This window comes from Oxyura jamaicensis, chromosome 7 (genome assembly GCF_011077185.1).
Source record: "Oxyura jamaicensis isolate SHBP4307 breed ruddy duck chromosome 7, BPBGC_Ojam_1.0, whole genome shotgun sequence".
Lineage (NCBI taxonomy): Eukaryota > Metazoa > Chordata > Aves > Anseriformes > Anatidae > Oxyura > Oxyura jamaicensis.
In genome coordinates, this window is record NC_048899.1 from 39075474 (window position 1) to 39094413 (window position 18940).

Consider the following 18940-nt stretch of genomic DNA (forward strand, 5'->3'; position numbering starts at 1 on the left):
CAGAGAGCAGGGGTTAGCATCTCACCATGCCTTTGCAGCTGAGCTCACCGTTAATCTAACTCTGAGACACTCAGAATGCAGCGGGAAGCGTTCCTGGGGTCAGAGCTCATGTGAAGGCACCCAGCGCTGAAGAGCCCATCCTTCCAGCTCCGAGCTGCCAGCAGGGCCTGCACTCTCGTTACCCTGGCAAGAGGAAAGCAAAGGGAGGTATCCTCTGCAGGATGTGGACCTGCAGCTCCGTGCATCTGCACAGCTGGCTCTTCACCTTTGACTCCAGGTGTACACCGATGACTCCAGTGCAGTCAATTTACCTGAAGATAAAGACACGGAGCACTAACGTTTTCTCTTTTAGACCCCAAGCACACCAACTAGTTTATCCTGAACACCTCCCCACATGAAAGCCTCCGCATGTTGCTGACGTGCCAAGCACCAAGCCCCACACCGAGCGTGGCTGCAGAGGCCGGGGCACCGTGCCTGCACACGGGAGCACCCGCCTGTCCCGTGGGATGAGCTACCCCTGTCCCACGGGATGAGCTGCCCCCGTCCCACGGGATGAGCTGCCCCCGTCCCACGGGATGAGCTGCCCCTGTCCCGGGCTGCCCACAGGCTCTGCTGGCAGGCAGCAGGCTTGCACCCGTTGGGTGACAGCATCCCATCACCCGTGAGCAAGCCTCATGCAGCTGAAGGTGGCTGCTGCCGTGTGCCTCAAAGCAAGCACAATGCACATGTCACAGACAGCGTCACACTTGAAAAATCATCCTTGAAATGGGAGTTACCAAAAAGTAAGAGCACACTTACCTGGGTTCCTGTCTCTTGCAGGACAGAACTGACAAGAGATTGCCTACAAGACAGTGCTCACTGTAAGGAAGCAGCAGAAGTCCACAATACTCTTCAAGGGTCATGAACATCTTGTTACTGCTTTATAGTAAGGTGGTGGATTTTATGCTGATGTGCCTTCAATTTGAACAGAGCCGGGCTTAAAACCCCGGGTTATGGCTATGTAACAGGGATTTTCAAGCAAGGACTTCAGAACGGAAGAACTTAAACAGCTGGGAGGATGGGGTCCAGTGACCTCTGTATTCAGTGAAGCCCAGCCAGCGCTGACGAGCAAAGCGTGCCATGGCACAGGAGCACGCACAAGGCCCAAGGCCATGTCTCCTCCCCATGGGAGCCAGAAGGCGGCCCCTCATCTCAAGCCGGCTGCTCCGGCATGGAGCAGGCTGCGGCTGCCCAGACCAGAGGCGTCAGGGCACACAGCACACCAGTTCACCACGGGGCTCCCTTGCTGCCCACCTCCTTTACGGAGTAGAGGCTGATACAGCACGCCATGCATTGCCACGTGCAGGAGCGGGACAGGCGGGCAGCATTCCTGCACCACCGCTGCTCCCCGCTGCCCTCCCATGCAGGAGCCCCCAAGGCAAGCAGGTGCCCCTCCAGACAGAGCCAATTCCCCCTTCGGGTGCTGCAGGGAGCAGCAGGGATGTGGCCTTCCCAGCTCCTGCAGACGGACAGGAGCACCCCCAGCCAGCACGACCACGGCACAGCAGAGCCGGGGCTGGGGGCACGCGCTGCTCAGGAGAGCCGTGGTCATGCTTGACACCTTCGCTGTCTACAGGCGACCTGAAACAGCCCTCAAGGCCCTCACAAAACGGACATAACAAACGGAGGTTTACACTTCATGGGAACACAGCGACAGAGTGTGCTTAGTTTATTAAAATCTCCACATCTTTCTGAAAGTATATTGGTATGTAAAATATGCATACAAAATACAACATTTCAACAAATTATTTACATCCAGGGGCAGCTGAGATTTCAAGCAGTAACTTGAGCAATAGTTTTAAAAATAACTTGCTGCAATGTACACTAGATTAGGTATTTCACAATATGTAGACTGAATTTCATCCCTTTACTGCTATACTAAGTTCTAAAATATTACAGTACTTCCAGATAAAATATTAATGCTTCTTAAAAAGAAAGAGAGAAAAAAAAAAAGACGACAAACTGTTTTTTTTAGATTGACAGAACACTACACATTTCTCTTTGGGGACTGAAAACCACAGCAGATTTAGACACAAATGTGATAGCTACATTCAATATACATTCAGTCTATGTATGCCAAAAATACATTCATAGCCTTTGGTTACAATTTATTGCACATTTCTTATATTCTGTAGAAATATATTGTACCTCTTAATGCTTTCACCCTCCTCCGCCCCCCACCCCCCTCCCCGTACATTCATAAGTTGTGCTGCCTGTTCGCACAGAACACGGATGTCTTTCCCTAAGGGTTTACACCTACTGGAGGCCCACGACACGACACGAGGGACCGGCCGCATGGCTTCAAACGACAGACACGCCGCTCACAAATCCCGTCCCCAGGGGCTGCTGCGGGAGGGGGCACGGCGCCCTGCTGGCTGGCCAAGGAGAGCTCTGCGGAACTGGTGCTAAACCAGAGCGGGAGCTTTGAGTCTCGGTATTCACAAACACCCACCACTACACAGAAACACACGCACGCGTTTGTGCCTGTTGACTGAGACCCGTGCAGCAGGGTGTCTTCCCACCGGCCCTCCCAAGGAACTCTACCGCATCGGCAGGACCACTGCACGCCCCACCCAAGCAATACCTGCCACAGCCAGGAGCGCTGGCGCCAAGCGTGTCCATGCCGTGGTGAGGCACTTTGTAAGATACTGTCCTCAACAACAACATGTGAAACAAACAAACAAAAACCTTCCTTCCCATTGGCAAGGACGTGCTGGGGACTGAGGGCAGCCAGAGCCCATCACCGGTCACAGGAGATCCTGGCAGGTACAGACAGCAGGAAGATACCGTGCTGTCCAACGTCAAGACCTGTTGTAGGGACTAGATATGCTTCCACACAAATTTACTTATAATTCCTGAATGTATACCCCCCCCAAGAAAAGTGACCTAACAATAGCTAAAATATAGGCTTACATGAGGGAATTATCTTGGTTAAGTGCAAATGACTATTAAAACAGCAAAGTGCAAAAGAGATTACAGTTTGAATTTCTCATAGGGTATTTTTGTGGGGGGAAGACTTAAGGAGACAAAAAAATAGGTTCAAGAGAAAAAGTTCATTAATTATCTTTCCCTTTCAATTCATGTTCCATGCATTAAGTTTTAGGTTGTTATTACAAGTAATTCCCCCAAACTAGAAGAATCATTTAGGAAGGGCTAAATATGGTCATTAGCCTTGAGCATCATCAAGCTTGAAAAATCCTGTGAGCTTCAGAGTTTGTGCTTTAACTGGAGATTAGCAGGAAATATACTAATCTCTGTCTTTAGAAACCAAAGGCTCCCTAAAAGAGCAAAGAAATAGCTCAGTATACCCTCTATTTTTTAATTTGAACATGACACATCTACACTGAGAGAAAAGGCATCTAAAACAAAGGTTTTGTTTTGTTTTTAAAAGAAGCACATGGTTCACAAACATTTTAAAGCCCAATACAACAGTATCAGCCACTTGGCTCTGTTATGTTTAACTCTGGTTTACTAAAATATATATTTACCTCTCAAACAAAACGAAACAAAAACAAAGTCAATGCAAAAATATTGACCAAAATGAAAAGCGAGGAAAAACAGACCATAGCTTCTTGTGCCCCAAGATACACACAGGACAAGATTTGAAGTGTTGACAGGCCAGAGCTGTGACCAAGCCAACCTACCATTCAGCCCAGCAGAACTTCCCCTGGCTCCAAAGCAGGTTTTTTTCAAATTCCAGGACAGTGATTTGCAGGGACTCTATGGGGAAAACTGAAAAACCATATCATAAAGATCCAAACCACATATGACTGGAAAAAAAAAAAAAAAAGAGAGAGAGAAAGGGGCATTTTCAACTAAGAAAAAGTTGTATATGTTGGTTATTCTGGTGTCCAAAGCCAGATTGGAATAAACAAGTAGGAGGAGCAGGCTGTGATCCTGGGCAAATGACAGAGGAGAAGCAGGAGCATCTCCTCGTGCCCCACAGCAGGTCACCGCAGGGCTGCCCAGCGGCCTAACACCCAAAAGCCCAATATTTAATTTCACAGTGAGACTTCAGACTAGCACAAGTCCTGACCCAGATGAGCTTCTGCATAGACACCAAATTCTACCAGCGTGCAATCAAACTTACATGGAAAAAAAGCCCCAGCAACAGTGATCTGATATGCTTCAAGGGCATAGACATTTCAAAGGATAATACAGAATAATAATAATAATAAAATGCATATTAGTGAATTTGAAACAAAGGAAAAGTCAAAGTATTCTGATCACTTTCCCCATGAAGTTCAAAGACTGACTCCATTTTAGGGAAAAAAAAATAAAAAAGTAGTGTAAAAGTTATATAAGGTAACCTTAAGGTCTCCCTTGGTCATCTTGCATTGTGTACATTTTATACAGCAACTGACCAGCTTTCCACTCATGAGTCCTCATGTCTCAAGGCTGCTGCAGACGCCACCAGCACCACTGCTGAGGCGGTTCCTGCACACTGCTCCTCCCTGCCACCACGAGCCCGCTCAGCTGCAAACCACGCCGCCAACGCGAGACCGCATTGCTGCCAATGCAGGGCAGGGTGTGCCTCACACAAAAGGGCTTCTGCTGCATTTTGCTTATGAAACTTCTTGTTTTATGATTGCTTCCTTCAGTTATTTAGTGTTATTTTAAAGTATTCATTGTGTTTTGTGATTTACAACTTCCATGCTCGTAAGCAACGCTGCAATTTGTGCTGCCACACCATGCTGTGAGTAGCAGACATTCAAAAATGCACTGGAGCAATTTTTAAAGTTGCTCAGGGTAATGATTCACATCCACTGTGTAACATCAGGCAGCACAGTAAGATGGCTCTGAAACCAGTAGCTTTACTCTTTGGTATGTTCTCCTCACTGTTAATGGTTCGGGCACACTGTTCAGTGCACATTTTAACACACTGCTCTGGCTATTCACAGATATTTGAGTCTCTCTCCTCAGCACAAAAACTAACTGGATCTGTCAGTGTTGAGAGTTTTGGAAAGACTGACCATTTCACCCAGGCACCTTCCCAAGTGCTAAAGCAGTTCTGAACAGTTCCTCTCACCTGCACAGCTTAAATACTTTGAAGAAGCAGCACAGTGCTTGCAGTTACTCTATTCCACTGCTATTGATTTCAGACATCCTATTCTACAATTTCAACACAAGCTGATTTCAGTGGATGAGAAGTTGCCTTTTCCCACTGTACACACCTCTTGAACTCTCCTGACGTAGTTCATGCAGTTGAATCATTTAAGAATTAAATCTATCAGAAGACTTTGATTACATCTCAGAAAGCATACCAGAAAAAAAAAATAAAAAATCCACTAGTAACCTGGTGGAAATGTTCTTCACCATTCAGCTAACAGACCATAACATGAGGCAAACACTTGCACTGTTTAACACAAGCAGAAGCGAATAAAAGTTACACAAGAAGGTAAGTTTCACTAGAGCCTATTTACGTGGCTACTAACACCCAGAAGAGCCCATAATGTCCTAGAGTTTGTGCACCAGGATGAACCATGCGATATTAATACTACTGACATCCCACACACTGAAAGTTCAAATCATTCTTCCATGTAGAAGCCCCTGTTCACGAAGTTTCATACCAAAGCTTGATCTTAAATACCATGATCAGCTAAGTGCTTGCTTGCACAGAAGTAAGTGGGTGCTACACCAACTTTTTGCAAAGCTTTACTCTGGAGACATCTCTGGGTTTAACTTCCTGGACTGCCTGGATTTAAACACCTAAAGAAACAAAGTACTTGTGAAACATATAATGGTGGCAACTAAAAACGCTAGAATAATACATTCAAATGTGTGGGCCACGGACTGGGACAGAAGTCATACAATGCCAGAATATGGGGGCATTTTGAAGACACCCTGCTTTTCACAGCTTGCAGTACTACGGAAATAAGATCAGGGACGTTGACACTTTCCACCAACCTGGTGCTACTACAGAAATTCATAGGAAACTTCTGAATAGGCTGCACTGACTTTTTGCAAGCGCATCAGCACTTCACATTTACATTTTATCAGGTTCCTAGGCTGTGACAGAAAACAGTCCAGAGCGCAGGTACGTCGGGAACAGTAGCGTCAGGCGTCAAACACTCGGGTGGCAGGGACCACGGTAACCCCGAAGCCACGGGACAGCCCAGTGCATGGCCACACACCCGAGCCCCGTGTTGGCAGCAGCAGTGGTCCCCGGTGCAAGGTGGGCTCATCGCACACATCGCCACCACGGGAAGCGAGCCGTTCTGCCAGGCTTCTGCTGCTTTCCAAGAACCAGCTTTGTTAAAGCTTCCCCCTAAAACATCAAAAGGCACTACAAAACGTTACCAATGATGGATTGGCAAGATGCTGTTTAAAAATATACATTTTCTCAAGTATGGTAAAATTTCTCCCATTCCATCCCTATGTGTCTCTCAGAAAATTATTGCCTGCATTGTTTTTCCTACTGACTGTTAAAAAGAAAAATTGGCCCTTGATCAATATGTTCAACTCAGATGAAAAGAACAAAATAATTCAAAATCCTAACTATAACAATATATACGAAATCAAGACAATAAAAATAAAAGTTATTTTAAAAAAAAAAAACAACTAGATACTTTTGTTCATAATATACACGCTTCGTGGAATTTTCATCTTATTCACTTAGGTATTGATAAATACAGTATTTAAAAAATCATTTTACTTATAGCCCCTTTTTCAGATTCCTGTGTAGAAATATGTAAAAAGCTTGATTAAATTTGGTCTTTTACTTCATTTGAGGATAAAATGTGTGGTTTTTCTTGCAAACACTTTAACCAATCCTGGCTGTTTGCAGTAAGTTTTGGGTTTTAACTAAGGTTATAAGCGCAATAGCAAAAGGTATTTTTACACTGTGGTAGTGTTTAAAGCTCCTTTCTGCCATTCGACCTAGTATCTAAAATAGTTTAGAAAACCCCCACAAACCAGGGACTTGCTGTACAAAACAAGAACTACAGGTCAAAAGCTGCCCCTCCCAGCAGCCAACTGTGAAGCTAGGTGTCAGTGCTCTGGTCCGGGCACTTAAATACTGAACCACGTTATGTGAGGTAGACCAAAAATAAAAATAATATCACATGTTAAAAGATGAACAGAAGAATGCATTCCCGTCTTCCTCCTAGAGTTCTGTTAAGCTTTGGAGTCTTCCTGCATGCAGAGCTGTGAAATTGTCTTCTTGATGCGGAGCGCAGTCAGCCGGGCGGCTCCGTTAGCGTACCAGCACTCACGCATTATCCGGCCCATCACTCGCAGTGCCTTCAAATCACAAGTTAGGAAAACAGGTCAGGAACAGAACCACCGCCTGCTGCTTTCAGCTGCTGACATGCACTACTAGAAGATAAAATATAGCTCTCTGAAAAGACGGAGCAACAGCAATGCCATAAATCAAGACCTATCTACCACAGTCAAAGAAAGAAGTTCGGAATTTGGTGCTAAGACAGCTTCCTACGCATTGATGTGGGAGCTGAAACAAGCCTAGACATCTGAACGCATTTAAACTGAGTGGAGGCTGGGCACGGGCTTCCCTCTGTCTCACTGAAAAATTCTGTCTTTATTTAGGTAGGTTTTATAATAAAGTGGAAAACTGCTTTTACCTCACAGCTTTGCCACTGGTTTGGGATATTTGGTCTGAGCTTCTGCTCACAAACTACCCTTCTCATATCTTCTATCGACGGATCAGAAGGCACAACATCATAGTAAGGCAGCTGGTATTCCTCAGTGATTCCTAGGAAAGATTTATTGTTTAGGGCACACAAAATGCACAATCGCTGCTCCAGAATAAACTCTGTTTTTATAGGCAATGAGGAGGAACAGGGACATTTGGGGCCACCTTGTTTCTTGGTGCAGAACAAGTGCTCAACAACAGATTTCTGCCTCCACATTCTACCAGGCTAATTGGGAGTACGGGGCCAGGAACATGGTTCTTTTAATTGTGTTTGGTTTACTTAGGATGAAAGCAGTCTGGATGGCAAAACAAAAAGGGCAGAAGGCTCACCTCCAATGCAACACCTTCGTGCTATCTCCCAGTACACTAGCCCAAGAGAGTAGATGTCAGCACGCTTGAAGGACTCGAAGATGTTCGTGTTCATCGCATCATCAAGTATCTCAGGAGCCATGTACCTTTAAAGGACACACAGGTCATTTTGCTAGAGCCAGCTCACACAGGTGACTGCGGCTGCGCTGCCACGTGACGGAGCCAGGTAGCAGCCAGTCCTACTGTAAGGAAAGGGAAACCTGAAAATCCTTCTTACAGTAATTCTGAGCGAAAGCAAGAGTGTTGGCCTCAGTGAAAAACGACACTGAGACATTCAGGGAAAGTGATTCACACCGTGCAGGGCAAGTGCTTGCTGCACCCTATGCCACCTGAAGCCCCCCTGACATCCAGAGGGGGGATACAGCAAAAAACGGGGCACATCCTGAGCAGCAAGCCTCAGCCTTGCTCTGCTGACTTCTCACCCTCAGCTGCTAGCAGCAGCACTGACAGACATGCAGACAGGAAAGAGGGATGCCATGGCCACCTTGGGTCATTGCAGCGCTGGGAAGGATGTGCAAGCTGCCCAGCGGCACGCGCAGTGGCCTCCTGTGCCCAGTGCCACCAGCCCATGCTGACCGCACCGCCCTGACTGCACTGCACCCACTGCACCGCACCGACCGCACCGCACACACTGCACAGCACCACCCCAGCGCCAGCAGGGACGTGCCGGGAGCCTGCAGGGAAGCTGGTTGTGCTGCCTGCCCGCACCTCCTCGTCCCCACCCGCGGGTTCTGCGGGATGTCGATGGTGTTGAGCACGGAGTCATGCTTCACAGCCAGCCCCAGGTCTGCAATGGCACAGCTCTCGTTCCTCTTCACCAGGATGTTCTTGGATTTCAGGTCTCTGTGTGCGATCGCTGGCTTGCCTGCTCACAGAAAAGAACGGCTGTCTGTTCTGATGATCGCAGCACAAATTTTAGTACAATGAGCAAGTAAAACAAAAACAGTTTTCTTCAGCTATACCTTGTAAAAAACATGACAGGCAATTTTGTTCCAAGCAAAGCTCTGATCAATGCTATCAATTTCTTTTTTTTAAAAAAGGGCAAGGCATTTTTGTTCAAATATGTCTATTTCAGGAACAAAACTGTAAATTCCCACTCCAAAGTCATTTAGAGAATCATTCATTAGCGCACCCCTCTAACAGAGCTGCTCCCACAGACGCTCACTTACAAAGGCTGGAGCAGACAGGCAATGAGTGTTTTTTGAAACAGACACAATTAGCTGCAGCACTACCCAAACACAGTGGTCAGCTTTGTGAAGTGGCTGCTTCATTATCACATCAATAACAGAGGAGAGTTTTGTTTATCGGAACAGAGACCAGCCCAATATTCTTTGTGCCTACTGGCAAGGAAGGGGTGTATTTAGGCTACCCCAAATTGCAGCAAAAACAGTGCTGAAGATCAGAAAATCTGCATTTTAAAAGCTAAGAGGACCACAGACTCAGTTGGGAAGACTGTATTCCTAGTCTCTATCTATCCTGTACCATGTATGCTTATGCTAATACCATTTCAGGCAGTGCAACAGCGCGTAGGATGCACTCACTGCTGTACCAGCAGAATAGCACGTGCTCTGTCAGCACCACCGAGTCCCTTAACACACCTGAAGGGCAGAGGGGGAGAAGTGCTTACCCTGCGTGCCCACGATCTCCATGTGCAGGTGTGCCAGCCCACTGGCGATGGACAGCGCCAGTCTCACCATGCCCTCCACTGTCACCGTGCCCCTGTTCAGGTAGTCGAACAGGGACCCTTGCTCGTGGTACTCGGAGACGAGCCACAGCTGGGTCCAGGTCCCGTTATCTGCCAAGAGGATGCGAGATGGTTCAGCTTTGTAAGAAATGTCACCAAGTCCTCCCTGCCTTTCGGCCAGCACCCACCCCCTCGGCAGGTATGGATATGCTGTTGGGCAGCCAGCTTTAAATTGTGAAACTGAATGAGGAAATGCAATTATACCCTTGTTATCAGCAGCAATAAAGCCCAGGATATTTTCATGTCTCAGCATAACTGTCTGATAAATCTCTGCCTCTCGAAACCACGACCGCTCATCTCTTGAGGAGAAGATTTTCACAGCAACATCTTCCCCACACCACTTTCCACGCCAGACTTCGCCGAAGCGGCCTTTTCCTACGATTTCCTGCAGAACAATAGTCCTTGCAATTGTTCTTTGTACGAGCAGAGGTAAGCCTAGTTTGAAAGGAAAAGATGGGCATCTGTGAAATAGTTCAGTAATTTCGCAACTTTTGCAACAAGGTGGTTTTTTGTGGTTTTATATATATATATAAATAGATGTTGCTAAATCCCATATACTGTTTACCACAGCATTTCTCAAATATATTAACTGTAAACTGCATTTTCAGATTTGTATGAAGTTTAGAGCATTTTCTTCCTCTCAGAAAAGGATTATACACCCAGGTGCTAAGAAACATTGAGAACAATAACAACTAACATTTTCCTCACGTGGAATACACATACTCATGCTCTCTGCTTGTGGCAGCAGCCATATCAATGTCAGTTGTGTGTGCAAAAGTTAAACACATCAGAATTAATAACACTCAACCTCCATTTGGTCTCTTATGTGTATTCTTTTGAACAGCATTTCATTTTTACACATACATAACCGTACTTATGATCCTGGTTTCCATGCCTCAGTCTGTACATATCCCAAATAGCATTCATTTACTGAGCACCTGTCACTTTGTTTTTTTGTGTTTATTTATTTATTAATTTTCCCTAATTATGTGATGTGATGTCCCATGCTTCATTTTCAAAACCTTGCTCTAACATATATGGAACTTCCTCACATCTTTTCTACGGTATTCACCATATTTTTCCCTTTGTTTTTTTCAAGCCACAACCCCCTGCCTTGTTTGATTTGATACTGTATTTGTCTTAAAGCAAAACTTTCATTTTTTCTTAAACCCAGACAGCCTGGCTTTTAACAGACCAAAGTAATCAGCAAGAAAAATTACTGTTCGAAGGTCAGCTTATTCAAATTTATTCAAATTTCTCCTCTGGTTTCCCTGGCACCTTGTACCCACTGCTGCCTCTGTACAGTCCTGTCGTGGCTGCTGGTGGCCACCCTGCAAGCATCGCGGCTGGGCCACAAGGAATGCACTTGCTATTTGCCCAAAATCTGAATAAACTGCACCAGTGCCGGTAGATCCTTCCTCTGCCTCCACTGCAGGCTGGCACAAAGACAGCCCTGTGGTTAGCTCAGCTGCGCGTGAGCAGTTAAACCCTCAGGGTGAACAAAGTTTACTCATTATATCCACAAAGAAAGATTGGGGAAGTATAATAAATTAAGCCTGAAGGTATGCAGTTCATGGAAGATATAGTCAGTTAAATTAAGCATCATTTACACATTTTTCACCTACAAATAAAATTCAGCATAATTTATGTATTTTTCAGATAAATAATAATTATAGTTACAGCAAATTGGGCCACACACACCAGATGTGCCACCAGCATGATGAACTGGAATTTGGGATTTTGTGATTCTTTGATCAGGCAAGTTCTCAATAGCAGTGGGGGCCTCACAGCAGAAAGGATACAAATGGGGAAAACATTAAAAATGTTAGTATACTGCTCAAAAGAAGTATGTGGAGTAATTGTATTTTGGCAGAGTTGGGAGGATGTCAGTAGTGGCTTTCTGCTTCATCCAGTTAACAGCAGTACTTCCTGCAGCCAGCTAGGACATATTAGCCAGCAATGGCTCTTTTAGCACAGGCAACACACTTCGGAGTCACCTTTTTAACCTGTACCCTGGAGGAAGGAATTGAGCGTTTGCTACCCAACAGAAGAAGAGCACACAAAGCCCGGCCAGCCCATCTGTGCCAGGCGTGGGAGCCCGGGGGGCAGATCCCAGGCGGCCGCGCTCAGAGCACGTCTGGCATCACTCTGCAGGGCAGGCAAGCAGTTGGCTCAAGCATCACCAGCATTTGCTCTGAGGCCCTGCAAAGACCCAGAGACAGGGCGAGCACGGCACCCCCACTCCTCATGGTGCCGGTGGGCACGAGACGCGGCGCACCCAGGGACGTACCGGAGCCGGAGCCAGACGTGGTCATGTCATAAATGAGGTCCTTGAGCGTTTTGCCCGAGTTGACCAGGTTGCACTCGGAGAGCGGCTCCTCCACGTTGGGCTGCTTCTTCCTGCCGTAGGCACAGCGCCGGCCCTGGCAGGCGCAGGCAGCCAGCACCGCCACCAGGGACAGGACGCAGACGGGCACGGCCACCGTCACCGCCAGCACCACAGGCCCTGCGCTGGCACGGCTGGGGGACTCGGACGCTTTGGGGAGAGACAAGGGAAGGGATGGGGGAAAACAGAGAGTAAGTGAGGGACTGCTCAGCAGATGAGACATTGAGGTTTAATTATTTCCTTGCGTCCTGCTGGCAGCAGGGCAGACCAAAACGCAGTCCGGCGTCAGGGCTGCCCCAGCACAGACCAGGTGCGTGGCACCCATGGCACAGCTGAGACTTGGCCCCATACCCAGCACGACCGAGCGGTGCCACACACCCGATCGGCTCCACCACTGGTGGCACCGTGCCCTTCCCTCTCCTAACAGCTCGTGTACGGATTTCTCAATGCACCGTCCCAGCCAAAACCAAATCCTTGGAAAAGCTGCTTCCCTAACACTTAAAACAGAGGGGAATACAAAGATGTAGTAAATGAGGCAACAAAAGGATTTCTAAGACAGAACACTTTTGAAACTTGTGTTCACAAAGTTATGTTTTACAAGCGTCAAGAAACGGGACTGTTCTACATCACTTTCCAGTTCAAAACTACAGGTGTAAAAAACATACCAAGATGCTGCAGGAATACATTATTATGGTATTTACTTGCACATTGTCTCCTTAATGCCCGCAAAATTGTGAATAAAACAAAAAACACTCTGAATCAAAGCACACTGAATCACAAGTTTCAAACTGTGGGCCTAAAGGCTATAGAAGATTCAAGAATCATCAACTTTACACCATACAAAGTCACTCCTGAGGTAGTTATAGAAAAAAAAAGGTCCCAGTTTCCCTTTCAGAAAGCGCTAGGCAGTGAGTGTGCTGCAGTTCGGGAGCAGCTGAGACGCTACGCAGAAGCACTGGAGCTCAGACACTGCTCTGGAGTCTCCAAAGCCTGACGAGTTCCGGGCTCTCAGTACTGACAGTTACTTTCCTCCAGTTAATACTACAACTGAAGCAGTTTGTCTTCAAAGGACAGTGTCAAGGCATGCACTCCATGATTCAGAAGTGCCAGGATCAGCAGTTAGCTGTGCAAAGTTAATTTGTTCCTTTTTCTTCTCTCCCTTACTTTTTTAACACAATGCACTTGAATCAGTGAGAAAATAAAATAAAATAAACAAAAAGTTAACAAGAGACCCGTGTCTATTCACAGAATACAATTCAAACCATTCTGAAGACAAAGTCACTACATCTTGCCCATGGGCTTTTCCTTTAATAGTCTTCAACAGGACGTTCACAGGGTTAGCTGGCAGATTCATAAGAGGATTTGCAGGCAGGATTCTTCCTTGTGGCTGCTGCTCGCTAACCAATGCGCTGTGATTTCCTAAGCTGTCTTTGACTGCATCCACATGCCAGAAAGTTCCTGCGGAGGACTGCTGAAGCGCAGAAAGCAGGTATCCTTTATCACATGAGCTTTGGTGCCGCAGCTGGCTCCGGGCACCGGAGGGCCATTCCTGCTGCACAGGCACACGGGGCTGAGCAACTGCTCGCTGCTCCATGCACCAGCTTGGCACGTGCGGGGCCCAGCTGCACGGAAAGGTGTGCACCTGGTGCAAAGAGCCAGGGCAAGGAGCGGGGGCGTGGGTGGTTGGCGTACAAAACACAGGACTTCCAGTGCATTGCCCAAATCAATGCCCCCACGCACAGACCTAGGTGGATTCATTGTCTGTCAGCAGGGGCTGGTGAAGACAAACATGCGCAAGACACTTTGAGATATCCATTCCTTCCACCAACTGCTGAAAAACACCATAAAATGAGAAAATATACAACTTTATTGTCCTTAGGCCTGTGCAAATAAGATCAAAATGAAAAACAAACAAACAAACAAACAAACAAAAAAACCTCGTGAGGCTTTGAACAGCAACAGTGGAGCAGCAGGAGGAGACATTCAGAAAGGAGGCGTTCCCATGTGCGGTCTTTGGAGACAGGCACACATACCCAGTGCCCACGAACTGAAGCAGCAATCATCCCTTCCTGCAAGAAGCAGTGACAGGTGGTCCTCCTGTGAAATATCTGCTCCAGCTGCAAGTGACCTTAGGCACCTGCTGTGCTTGTGGGTGCTGCCCAGATGGAATGGCTACGGAAGGCAAAGCAAGCAGTAGTCCTGGTGGGACACTCTTCACCCGCACCTCCTGCTCCTGTCTGCAAGTCTCCATCGCATGCACACGCCTGCTTCTGCCAGATGGACGTTTTACTGCATCACCACATGGTCTTCTGCCAGCCTACTTCTGCCCCTTCCCATCATGTACATTCACTGCTCTCACGTATCTCCCTCCTGGCCCTTCCCTTTTGCCCATTTTCACAGCATCCTCCATTCTAGAACACCATGCTTGCCAGAAGCAAACTTCTACAAAATCTCCCACTTAGTTCCTTTTTATTTTTTTTCTTTCAAGACTTGTGAGTTCTCTTGCAAGCTTGGATGTCACAGGTGGCAAACCTGTACAGGCAAAAAGGATAACAGTTACTGTTGGCTTCTTTTAATCTTAAAATTATATACTTATCTACGTATATATTAAAAATCTTTCCATGTTTTCCTGAAGCTGGGTGATAGAAACAAGCACAAAATACTGATGTCTGAGCAAGGCAAGTGGTGAAATGTGCACTCCCACAACCACTTCTTTCATTGCAGGGCATGCTCCTGACTCACACAGTGAACCTAAAAGAAAGCACCCATTTTGATGGGATTTGAATATTAAAGCCATACTACGGCAGTCTCTATGTCTACAATTCTATGTCACACATTCTGCAAATCTAGGTTTGTTGCACAGATTTGCAAACAGAATTAAATGGCACAGCAACCCATCTGGGGCTTCTGGAGTAAGGACATGAAAAATTCTGAACTTTCAGTGCACGGGTTGCACATCATACGAACATTTGTATTGCTGAAAGAGGTTTTATGGCAGAATTTTGGGGCACTGACAAAACAGCATGTCTTTAAAAAAAAAAAAGAACACAAAACTATTCTCATCAGTAAAAAAATGTCTCAAATTTTAGCACCAGAGTGATCTGACATTTTTACTGAATATAAAGCATAATTTGTATTGTTAAACAATAGTGCAGGCTGAGAGAACTTTACATAACTTAATTTTTAAAGATATTTCCCTCTCAGTACGGTGCTTTGGAAGCCTGGCAGGCAGTGGGGCAGGCTGGAGAAGCTGGCAGGTCTAGCGGGGACATAGCGAGTCCAGCAGGCCAACAGGAACATTTTGACCTTCTGGGGCACAGAGCAGAAGCAAACTTGCCTCGTACAAGAGGATGGGCAAGGGGGCACAGAGGCAAAGATGCTCATGGCCATCCTGGGGACTCGGAGTGAGCCATCAGTGAGGCAGAAGCAAAACTCAAACACTCACATCCACGCAAGAGGGTAACATCCAGAATCAGGAATACAAACAGATGCCAAATTTACGACTTAAGCAGTAACAGTTGTTCAGAATAAAATCAAGTTCAGTGATGCTTACAGGTCTCCTCTGGGATGCTGCTTAAGTTGAGAGCACTCAAATGCAGGAGGCGAGATAGCGGTGAGACTGGGAGCTGAGGCATCCAGGGCGGTTTGCACCGGGTCTCCACCAAGTTCCTGGGAAATGAAGAGATCCTCACTGTCTAGAGAAGTTTCTTGGAAGGAGTCAGCTGGAGACCACATTTGTCCTCCCTTAGTCTACTGGCTGTACCAAAGTGTAGATCAAGGCTGCTGGCAACTACTCAAACCCCTTCCAGTTCTTCACAGAGCACACATGGGAGACTTGGCAGTTACCAGCGTTGTGCTTCCTGCTTCACATTCGGTCGTAGGCCATCTTCAAGTGCTGACCCCTTGCGGCACGGCATCCTGCGGCCGGCACCGCGACCATGCCCTGCAATGTCCCGCTGTTCCTGGGCTGGGACACCGCCATCCCCCGGGGCTTCCCACAGCAAAGCCGCATGCCGAAGGAGTGATGAATAGCACAAGTGCAAAATACACAGCGCACAAGGTACAAACAGTAATTTAAGACAAAATCACCAAATAAGTGTGGTAATGTTTACAGCAGTTGTGCAATGTTAAACACTTTGGGAAATAAGAAAATCTCTCATGACTACCTAAAACTCTTAAATCAACACCATTAATCAAAATGTTTTGTAATCTTATTTCTAATGTATTATTCAATGACTTACTGATCAAGAATAGACCCTGAAGACATGTTGCCATGTATGAAACAAAAATAGCACATCTGGCAATCGTTAGCAATTTCACAATGTGGTACAGTTATATTCCAAGTTGTGTAAATAAAAGAGTGCTTTTAGGCAGGAGGGAAAATAAAATAAAATAAAATAAAAGTTATTTTCCCTCCAACGGAAAAGACATTCTCACACACAGCATTTGCCTGTTTTTCAACATATAATGGCAACCTTAAGATTTCTAAAAGCCCTAAACTATTCATATTTAAGTTCTTAAACTACTCAAGTGGAAAAAAGTATGTATTCTTTCCAATACTGTAAGAAAAGATATTGTATCTAATGCAGAACTCTAATCAGATGCACAGAATATTTTTAAACAATTTCAAAAACACATAATTTGGACTAGAGACTAAAATCAAATTTCTCCAGCCTCCACCATGACTGCAGGCTCCACCACCCCTTTCAGGACATTCAGAAATCATCTGGGAAAGGTCTGCTGAAGGATCTGGAGGTTCAAGCAAAGCCATCGAGGCTACAGCTACAAGATAAACAGATGCATCACCTAAATTCCTATTTCCCCTATTCCCTGTCCATTCCCCTGCCTTCTCTTCAAATGGCTGTATTCTTACATATTCCTCTGGAGAACATGAACTTGGGACAGCCAAGATGTTCAACAATATGTGAAATATTTGCCAATTTATACATTCACAGAGCAGCTATGACAGGCTGCAGCTCTGCCTACAGGATCTTTTTCAAGGAGAACTTCGTATCAGTGCTGCTGGAAGATTATCCTAAGAATTGCATCAGTGGTACAGCACCGAACTGGATGAACATGGAAAGGAAACACCTTTAGTACACCTCATGCAGTTATTTTAATCTCTGAGCAGCTCTGCCCCACACTACAATCCATGCTGACAGCCTGTGCTTTGAGTCACAAGCAGCTAACCTCCTAATGGCCAGGCAGAGAACGTGTATAATTTAGAGGCTAAGGTCTTCAGGACAGCTGCTCCTGGATCCAGCGCTCCTCACAGTGGCCTAAACAGGTCCCAGTGATCACGTCTGCTCCAGAGCTTCCTGGCCAGCTCAGCCAGCCCCTAGCAGGCTGCAGGGCCCCAGGTCCAGGTGGAAGTTGGTCAGCAGAAGCTCTTCCTCCCCCTTCCTTTTCCAGTCCTGACCTCTGTCCTGATGTCTCTGCCACAGTGGACATCTCTTTCATCAAAAACTCAAAACAGAAAACAACTAAACGAAGTTTCTACTGTTGCATTGCAGCAGAGTAGTATCACAAGCTGTTAGTGTTGGCATCGGACTCTGGCAGTGGCTTCCAAACCCATCAGTTCAGAAGAAACAAAGTGGCCTCAAAGAAGAGCAAAAATATATACCAAAATATTTCCCTTCCTCTTTTCTTTTTGCTGCATTCCCTATCCTCCCTGTTTTTATCCATCACTAAACATTTTAGAACAGTTTGTGAAATAATTGTCTTTTGTCTCTTCACTCTCTCTGCACCTTCCTTCTAAGCTATTCTTGATGATGTTAGTACTAGGAAAACAAAGAGAAACCTTTACATTGTGTTCAGTAACAGAAAATGAATGCCAAGAATAAAGAAAAGGGAAAGCCAGAGCCTTGCCCTGAACCCTGCACAGCAGGGCAGCCTGCTCACCCATCTGCCCTTCAGGATCCTTTATAATCATGTTCCTTAATATGGACCTCTTTTTTTTTTCCCTCATTTAAATTACAGAAAACAGTTACTGCTTTTTCTTACATTTAAACAATGGAACGTATTTCCCTTTTAATATATTTTCAAACACTTGATTTCATTCAGAAAGTTATTGGTTGAAGGCTGATACTTCTAATCTTCTGGATTACTATGTACCTTATAAACTAGTACAGCAGTATCTGACTTCTTGAATATTAATAAACCTGTGCATTCCATTCACCTAAAAAGGCTTTAATGTCTTTAGGGATTTTCAGAGAGGTAAATATAGTGAAAAGTAATTATTTGTTCATAAAAAAAAAATGCAGATGATATTAAAAAAAGAGAGAAAATATTGCCTGGCAATTAGTCTAGCTAGTACAAATCATCCTTCTTATCAATATGAGTATGTCCAAGGAATTTTTGTTCTTAGGATTTGTTCTATAGTCCACTTTCTTTCATCCTGCTGTGTTCCTCTGTAGGTGATACAAGTGCCTTTTGTGACTGCACAGTTTGGGCAATGACAGTAAAGAGAAGAGCTGGCAAATTACTTATAATACAGTTTGTTAATCCCACTGCTATCTTAATCTTGTTCCATAAAGCCTCCTCACTCCTCTGACTCATTTTCCATCATATAAATACAGAACAATATATTTTTTAATCTCAAGTTCTAGAGATGCTGCACCACCAGGACCCCCCAGAGTGAGCACAGATACCATTCTGGCAGTGTGGTGCTTTTTGCTGGAACCGTGGGGGTAAATTTGAAGAGGGAAAAAAAAGGGGGGGGGGGGGGGGGGGGGGGGAAAAAAAAAAAAAA

General features: G+C 45.7%; 1 protein-coding gene across 2 annotated transcripts in view; it reads right to left on the reverse strand.

Annotated features, from left to right (window-relative positions):
* Positions 1-18940, reverse strand: part of ACVR1C (activin A receptor type 1C) — a 49736-nt gene that overhangs the window by 12936 nt on the left and 17860 nt on the right. The window contains exons 3-9 of one of the 2 annotated variants that reach the window (XR_004752547.1): positions 12094-12339; positions 10008-10238; positions 9687-9854; positions 8768-8924; positions 8021-8145; positions 7620-7750; positions 3154-7281 (exon numbers count right to left, since the gene is read on the reverse strand). Coding sequence is in view for 1 of the 2 variants with exons in the window: in XM_035332209.1 (XP_035188100.1) it covers positions 7156-7281; positions 7620-7750; positions 8021-8145; positions 8768-8924; positions 9687-9854; positions 10008-10238; positions 12094-12339 (1184 nt within the window). In the remaining variant the exon portion in view is untranslated. Of the gene's footprint in view, positions 1-1668; positions 7282-7619; positions 7751-8020; positions 8146-8767; positions 8925-9686; positions 9855-10007; positions 10239-12093; positions 12340-18940 lie in introns of those variants that run through there. The other variant, XM_035332209.1, reaches the window with a different exon arrangement.